The 8,732-nt window shown below is 40.7% G+C and overlaps 1 protein-coding gene across 1 annotated transcript; it reads left to right on the forward strand.

Annotated features, from left to right (window-relative positions):
* Positions 1 to 1,323: 1,323 nt before the first annotated feature.
* LOC129796570 (UDP-glucose:glycoprotein glucosyltransferase) lies at positions 1,324 to 8,302 on the forward strand. Its single transcript, XM_055838630.1, has 4 exons — positions 1,324 to 1,800; positions 1,861 to 5,372; positions 5,433 to 5,666; positions 7,469 to 8,302. Exons 1-4 carry the CDS (start codon positions 1,584 to 1,586, stop codon positions 8,051 to 8,053), a joined length of 4,548 nt encoding a protein of 1,515 aa, XP_055694605.1. The 5' UTR covers positions 1,324 to 1,583; the 3' UTR covers positions 8,054 to 8,302.
* The last annotated feature ends 430 nt before the right edge of the window (positions 8,303 to 8,732 follow it).

The raw sequence follows: 8,732 nt of genomic DNA on the forward strand, positions 1-8,732 counted from the left end.
CACATTCCAAAAAACGTATGCGCCAAAAATTTTTTTTTTCCGGCCGGCCGTCCGTCCGGCCGTCCGGCCGTCCGGCCGTCCGGCCGGATTATAAACTTAAATTGCAAGAGAACGGTGATAGATAGAGACTTGCGGTAAACGGCAAAGTTTAAATATCGACCTGAAGAAATCCGATTATGAGGTCAAATCCACCCCCCCACCCCCCCGTCCGCCATTTTGAATAACCTCAAAATTTTGTTTTCGCTATATCTCAACCGCTATTATAGCTAGAGGGCTGAAATTTAGATATGTTGTAGGGGCCATCGAGAGCTTTCCAACGATACCTCATTTTCGAAAATCGGTCAAGCCGTTTAGTCAATATGGCCGCCACAATTTTTCATCGAAAATCGACCTTAACTCGAAAACGGCTTGACCGATTTTGATCAACCCGGGGTCAAATGAAAGATCTCAACAAACCCTACAACTCTCTAGAACATACGAAGTTTCAAAAGTGACCGCTAGGGGGCCAAAAATCAAAAACAAAATTTTCGATGAGTTTTCGATGAATATCTCGAAAACGACGACATAAATTTTTTTCATTTTTTGATATGTTGTAGCTGACCATATTATCTAGCTCCATGCCAAAAATGAAGAAAATCTATGGATCCGTTCTCGAGATATAGCCTTCCAAAGTTGGCATGTCATATCTCGGGTTCTACAAGTCCGATCTTGATCAACTCAAGCGCAAATGAAAGGTTTCGAGAAACCCTACAAATGTCTAGAACATTGCAACTTCGAGAAATGAGCGCAAGAGGCGCTAAAGTCAAAAACAAAGTTTTCGAAAATTTCGAACTCGAATTTTTCGAAAATGGCGACATAAATTTTTTTCATTTTTCGATATGTTATAGCTGACTTCAAGACCTTTCAAACAAAAAAAAATTTATGAAAATCTATGGATCCGTTCTCGAGATATGGCCTTCCAAACATTTCTTAGGGTATGACTTTTCAACTTTTCCCGACTTTGCGCGTATTTAAATTAATTCGCGTTCTAGTTTGCTCTCACAAAATTGGTACACTGAAAGAAACACAGCTCTCGTAAGCTTGGTCAGCTTACCAGTACATTTCTTTTACCTCTTTTACACAGCCTACTACCATTTCCACCAACAGCCTACAATGGTATCTCAATATAACATTACTAGGATGTATTTCATACTACTCTCGCTCAATAACGAGTAATGAGTGCGAAGAGTACATCCGAGTAGCTATTCTGCTGAAGTTGTTACTGTATTCGTTTCCAACTGCCAAACCGCGACGTTGAAACAAATGTTTCAGCAATGTTATGCTTTGCGCATGTTTCAAGAAAAATGAATCAACGATACGTGTAATTTTCTCATTCCTCCGCGGAAAAACCGTGAAAATCGCAAAAAGTACAGTGAAAAAAACTCCATCCTACCCAGAATTCTGTCCAGGAAGCACCAGTGACAACTTTCAGTGTGAAATTGTGCCGGAAAATGCTGAGAAAGCGATAGAAACCCTACAAATCAGTCAACATAACCTCAAAAATTGATTATTTTTAATAAAGGGGATTTTTTTCTTCTGGGAAAATGCGACTTTTTGCCATATTTTGGCTATTTTTAGTGACCACAGCGGGTCAGGGAAATGCGTTGCAGAGTCACGCCATCACGACATTCATTAATGCCAAGTGGAACGTCACGCCGTTTGCGTTGGAAGTATCGGAATACCTGGCAGATGAGAATTCCAATCTCTTCTGGACATTTGTTGATGCCATCAATGATTTGGACTTGGAAGCAGCACAAGCAGGTTTTTAAACGATTTAGGGAGGTTTTGTGATTAGTTGAGTAATGATTTTTTGCCTTGTAGATGCTTCCCGGAGCTACAAACAAACGTTGAAGGTGGCGGAGGGGCTGCTGAGTGCCCCTCAGGTGAGCCTCCTTAAGCTCTCACTCTCCCTCCACAGCCTCTCGCCACGTATTGAGGCTCATCAGCAAATTGCGCAGGAACAACTCGAGGAGGGTGATTGTCAGGCGGCTACGTTTGTCGTGGTGGGTGGAAAAGTTGCCTGTTCCGTTCCGGATGTGACGAAACTCCTCAAAGAAGGTGCCCCAAAGGCTCCGGAACTCTTTCAATTCGATCACATCTATCCGGGATCGGAAATAAGTGAAAACACCGCAATTCTCTATGGGACAATTGGAACACGGGACTTCCGGAAGTTCCATGATTTGCTAAAAGGACGTGCCAGCTCGGGGGATGTGAAGTACGTCCTGAGGCACTACGTAAGAGCGAGATCGAAGAAGAAAGTTCGCCTTTCGGGCTATGGGGTGGAGCTGCATCTCAAATCGACGGAATATAAGAGTCAGGACGATTCCCCGCGTGCTCCGGGAGAAAATATAGCTGATCAGGTGGATACGGGTGAGACAGAAGTCAATGGATTTGACTTTAAAGTCCTCAAATCGCGCTATCCGGAACTCTCGCAATCCCTCGAAGCTTTCCGGCTGCGTCTGCTGGAGAAATCTCACGAAATTGCTCCGCTAAAGGCGTGGGAATTCCAGGAATTGGGTCTCCAGGCTGCCCATCAGATTGCCTCAACGCAGAGTGACGAAGCTCTGCACATTCTGCAGTATACAGCACAGAACTTCCCCGTTCAGGCTAAATCTCTCATCCACACGACTGTTGATGAGAGTTTCAAGAAGGAAATGAAGCACAACATCGACGTGCTGGGCAGGAACCTCAATCTTCAGCCCCCGGATGCAGCTCTCTTCGTAAATGGACTCTTCTTCGATGCTGAAACGCTGGATATGGAGAATCTCCTTGAAACCCTTCGCAGTGAGATGCGTTCCCTCGATGGGCTTCATTCAGTTGGCGTTAGAGGTGCTACGGCCAAGTCTCTGATTGCTCTGGATCTCCAATCATCCGCCAAGGAGTTTGCCATTGACTTCAGGGATTCCTCAATAATCTGGATTAATGACATTGAACACGATTCAGCGTACCGAAGATGGTCATCGAGTGTGATGGAACTCCTACGTCCTACTTTCCCAGGAATGTTGCGCAATATCCGGAAGAATCTCTTCAATCTGGTCCTCGTTGTGGATCCCATAACACCCAAAGCTCGTGGTCTGGTTAAGCTTGCTGAGAGTTTTGTTCTGCATTCAGCTCCAGTTCGTCTGGGACTCGTTCTGGACTTCCAAAATGCTCAAAACAACGCTGCCTACGATGCAATTCTACGTGCATTTAACTACGTAACGCAGAAGAAGAGTCCTAGGGATGCTCTAAGTTTCCTCACGGATATCTATGCGACTGTAAAGGGAGACAGTGATGTAACAGTTGAGGATATTAAGGGGCAGCTGAAGAAAACAAATTCAGGATTGTCAACTGAGCAGATTCGGGATATTCTCGATGAAGACTCCGACTACGACTACGGGAAGCAGCTTTCGATGGAATTTGTTCAAAGACTGGGTTCTGCAGCCTCACCTAGTGCCCTCGTGAATGGTGTTCCACTGCCCAGTAATTCCCTGACAACAGATGACTTTGAAGAACTCGTTCTGACGGAGATTATGTCACAAACGCCTACACTTCAGAAGGCCGTCTACAAAGGGGAGCTATCGGACAGTGATGACGTTGTAGACTACCTAATGGGACTCCCGCACGTCATGCCACGTCTCAATGCAAAGATTCTCACCACTGAGGATGTCCAGTACCTCGATGTGAGTGGAAAACCACATAAAGATCTCGAAAATATCAAAGCAATGGCTCAGTTGTCAAACAGCGACATGACTGCTACGCTCCTTGACAATGTTAAGTACTTCTCCCCAAAGAACTCCTTCACAAAACTCCACGACAATGAAGTTCACTTCATCACGCTGATTGTTATTGGAGATCTCACAACGGAAGACGGGTTGGAGCTGTTTAGGAATGCTGTGGACTTTGTCAAAACCACCAAAAGCGTTCGGCTTACTTTCGTTCCAAATACGGAAGCTTCGTCAAAACCTGCAAGGGAGAATTTGAATAATCTCGTCTGGGCAGCTAGTCATACAATGCCGCCAACTGATGCGCTTAACTTTGTCAGTAAACTCCTCAATGAGGCTGATGTCAAAAAGTTGGAGCTTCCACGCTCAACAAAAGATCTCCTTTCGTCCACAACACTTCACCTGAAGATGCTTCGTGTGTACTGTCAGAGAGTTTTGTCGTTGAAAAAGTCTGAGAATGGTGTGATTATGAATGGGAGGATTCTAGCTCCACTAACAAAGCCTGATATCTTCACGACTGATGATTTTAGCTTGTTGGAACGGTTCAGTTACCTGCAGTACGGAGAGAAGATCAGGAAAACCCTGAAGGAGTCTCTGAGTGAGGAGACTGTGCTTACAAGCGATATGATTGTAAAACTGGTATCAATTCTCGTTCCACGAACTTCCACAAAGAGTCGCTACACGATGCCAACGGAATTGAAGGAAGACCACACAGTGGTTAATTTGGAGCCTAAATCGGGAAAGGGGCCTTACTTTGATATTGTTGGAGTATTGGATCCCGCTTCAAAGGGTGCTCAGAAGTTAGCTCCTATCCTCATTCTCCTTCGGAATGTCCTCAATTGTCACATGAAGGTGTACTTGTGTGCTGTTGATAAGCACAGTGATATGCCTGTTAAGAATTTCTACAGGTACGTCGTTGAACCGGAGATTCAATTTACGCCTGATGGAAAGTCCTCAAGGGGACCTATTGCCAAATTCACAGGCTTGCCCGTTAATTCCCTCCTAACGCAGAATCTGCAAGTTCCGGAAAATTGGCTCGTTGAGGTGGTTAACTCGGTCTATGATCTCGATAATATTAAGCTTGCTGATATTAATGGGCCCGTTCACAGTGAGTACGAACTGGAGTACCTCCTACTTGAGGGGCACTGCTTTGACTCAATGTCCGGAGCACCACCGCGTGGTCTTCAGTTCACTTTGGGTACAAATAGGCAACCAATAATCGTTGATACGATTGTTATGGCCAATTTGGGGTACTTCCAGCTCAAAGCAACGCCCGGAGCGTGGAATTTGCGCCTGAGGCATGGGAAGAGCGCAGACATTTATGACGTAACAAGTGCCGATGGGCCAAATACGGTGCACAGTAAGGATAATACGAGAGTCATTATAAGTTCTCTGAAATCGCACGTGCTCAAGGTGAAGGTCACAAAGAAACCCGATAAGCAGGATGCAGACCTCCTAGGGGATGATGTTGACACTCAATCGGGGATTTGGGATTCAATTACGAGCTCCTTCGGTGGTGGCGGAGACTCTCAAGATTCCGAAGTCATCAACATCTTCTCCGTGGCCTCGGGGCATCTGTACGAACGACTCCTGCGCATAATGATGGTGTCAACGATGAAGCATACAAAGGTGGGAAGGATGATACGACTCTCAACAGGGTTCTGTTGCTAATAATGTTGTTCTTTGCAGTCTCCAGTTAAATTCTGGTTCCTCAAGAACTACCTCTCACCCCAATTTATCGATTCCCTGCCGCACATGGCGAAGGAATACAACGTTCAGTACGAACTGGTGCAGTACAAATGGCCACGATGGCTTCATCAGCAAACGGAGAAGCAGAGAATTATTTGGGGCTATAAAATTCTCTTTTTAGACGTCCTCTTCCCACTTGACGTCAAGAAGATTATCTTCGTTGATGCTGATGCGGTAAGAAGACGTTTTCTTTTAGTGTTCTAATGATTTTTTTCTTTAGTTTCTTAAGTGCTATAATTTTATGGCAAAAATAAGCTTTTATGGCACTATAGACACAAACCATTTGAAAACTATTTATGTTGTAGTAAAACTAGTATATTAGAGACTCTGTAGTTGGCAGAATTAACCACAAGAGTAGATAGAATTCTTGGAATTTCCTTTGAAAACAAATATTCTGTGAATTCTAAATGTTCTACACTGGAAAAAAATCAATTTGCGATAGCGCTATAAAACCAATATATTAACGGTTTTGTAGTAATTTATAATCTTTAATTAAAAATTGTTTGAAAATAAGGATAAGAGCTTTAAAAATTTCCCTACTTATATTTGTTTTTTAAGGAGAGGTATTTTTATAGTAGTCTAGACACAAACCAGAATTTATTTTTCGCTTTATAACGTCGCAATGAACGGATTTTATAAAATACTCTTCAAGTTCTAAAAATTCTTCTGAATTTTCTAGATAATTTAAATAAAATATATTACTGAATGGCAGAATCAATAGACAATCAAATCTTAATTTTTATGGCATAAAATGTGTCTTTGCTGCAGGATAAAAAAATTTAATGTATCCAATTTGGCAGATAAATCAAAAATATCTTTATAACTTTAGGCAAAATTTTTTAATCTAAAAAATGTCTTTTAGCCGAGACAACCTTTATGCTATAAAAACTTTAATCAATTGCATTTAAAGACAAAACAAAAAGATTTTCTTACAGAATAAAGTAATTTGAATCAAATTTTTACAAGGGGTGAAATCAAAATATTCAGCAGACGAACATTTCTTTATTTTTAGTCTTAAATTGGTACATATTGAGGAGCAAAAATCTAAAAAGTACTAAATTCTAGTCGAAGAAGTAAAATTCAATAACTCAATTTAGCACTAATTCTAGTACATTTTCCCATTGTATTCAGTATCCTTTTTCAGCTAAAATTTACTATGTTTTTGACTAGAATTTAGTATTTTTCCGGCTTCAATTAATTGAATTGAAACAATTGCTTCGAGTACAATTCAGTTTTTTTTTTTGAAAATTCAATCTTAAGAAGTAAATTCAATAATCAAAAGTACTAAATTCTAATCGAAAACATAGTAAAAAAAAACTAGCTGAAAAAGTTCTGAATTCAATAAAAAATAGTACCTACCTACTAATTTTCTACCGAAAAAGTACTAAATGCAAAGGACTGAAAACAAAATAAATTCTGACCAAGAAAGTAGTAAGTTCAAGCTGAAGAATTACTAAATTCTAGCTAAAAATGAGACTTCAGATCTTCGGAAATATTGTGATTATTCGTTAATCTTCGGATTATTCACCAAAAACAGTCAAAGTATTCGGTAGATAAATACCCCTTGAATAAAAAAAAAAAAAACATTTATATTGAATATTGAGGCTTTTCTTAATTTAAAAGGTTTGAAAGTTAATAATCGTTTTAATTTATTTATAAGTAAAGAAAAAAAGATATTTCCATGGAAAATAGTTTGGAAGACAATTTCAAACAGATCTTGAAACTTTACCCAATTTATTGGAATTTTTATCCTTTCTTCTACCTAACATTTTTTTTTTAATTTTGAGCTCTTCTTTTTCTAAAGTTCAACAAGTTCTCTTAATTATTTTATCTTTTTCCTATTCACAGTTATTAAAATAGAAGAATTTTATAGCACAAAATGTGTCTAAGCTATGACAGGTGTTAAACCATGCTAAAATTATTTCTTAGCATCAAATTTAACATTTAGTGAATAAAAAATAAATTTTTGGCTCCAGATTGTCCGTGCAGACATCAAGGAATTGCACACAATGGACCTCAATGGTGCCCCGTACGCCTACACGCCCTTCTGTGATTCACGCCGCGAAATGGAGGGTTTCCGTTTCTGGAAGCAGGGCTACTGGCGGAATCATCTTCAGGGCAGGAAGTACCACATTTCCGCCCTGTACGTTGTGGATCTCAAGCGTTTCCGCAAAATTGCCGCCGGAGATCGACTGCGTGGCCAATACCAGGCACTCAGTCAAGACCCGAATAGTCTGTCGAACTTGGATCAAGATCTCCCCAACAACATGATCCACCAGGTGGCCATTAAGAGTCTCCCGCAGGAATGGCTGTGGTGTGAGACGTGGTGCAGCGACGAAGGTCTCCGCCCAGCCAAAGTGATTGATTTGTGCAACAATCCCCAAACGAAGGAGGCAAAACTCACAGCAGCTCAGCGAATTGTCCCCGAGTGGACGAGCTACGACATGGAGATCAAGAATCTCCTCAATAGGGCCGATGCGGAGCTCCATGGGGAGATTGTGGACAAGCCACCACCTTCTGCACCATCTGCAGCAGTACCGGAAGAGAAGGATGAGCTTTAAGAACGGAAGACGTGTGTGTGAAAGACTTACCATCATTCCTTAAAAAGTTTGTGTGCAAAATAAACAAAAATTCCGATTTCTGCTGTGCTTCAACCACTACAAAAATTAAATGCTGTTGCTGTTTGAACTTTAAACTCCTCCCCAGGTGGGCTGCCGAAAATGACCTTAGAACAATTTTTGATTTTGTAAAAGCGGTTCTCTCGGGATGATTGAATTGTAAAATAAAAAAAAATTCGGCTAGGAAGAAAATTTGTTGTTTTATTTCATTTTTTTTTGGATATTTTTTCAATTTTCTTTAAACTTACAAGGGAAGGTTATACATTTAAGAGTACGGAATGGCTTGAAATTTTCACCAAATATTCTTTACAATGTATAAAAACCCTGTGCCAAGGGTTTTTTTCTACAGATCCGTAGTTTAATAGTTATAATTAATTAAATTTTCCCATATAAAATTCATTTTGGGAGAGCAAAGCGCTGGAGAGAAACGCAAGTGTGAGAGAACTGCGCACGCGTCAGTGTGGGTGAATAGTAGTAAGCAGTTCTTTGCCCGTGCGATCGCTATTGTATTCAATCGACTAACTATATTATAATATCAAATGAAGTGTAGGTCATTTTATAATATTTTTATCTCATTCTTAAAAAAAACTTTTAAAAAAATGATAGCCAATGTTGTATAAAT

Source organism: Lutzomyia longipalpis, chromosome 1, assembly GCF_024334085.1.
Source record: "Lutzomyia longipalpis isolate SR_M1_2022 chromosome 1, ASM2433408v1".
NCBI lineage: Eukaryota > Metazoa > Arthropoda > Insecta > Diptera > Psychodidae > Lutzomyia > Lutzomyia longipalpis.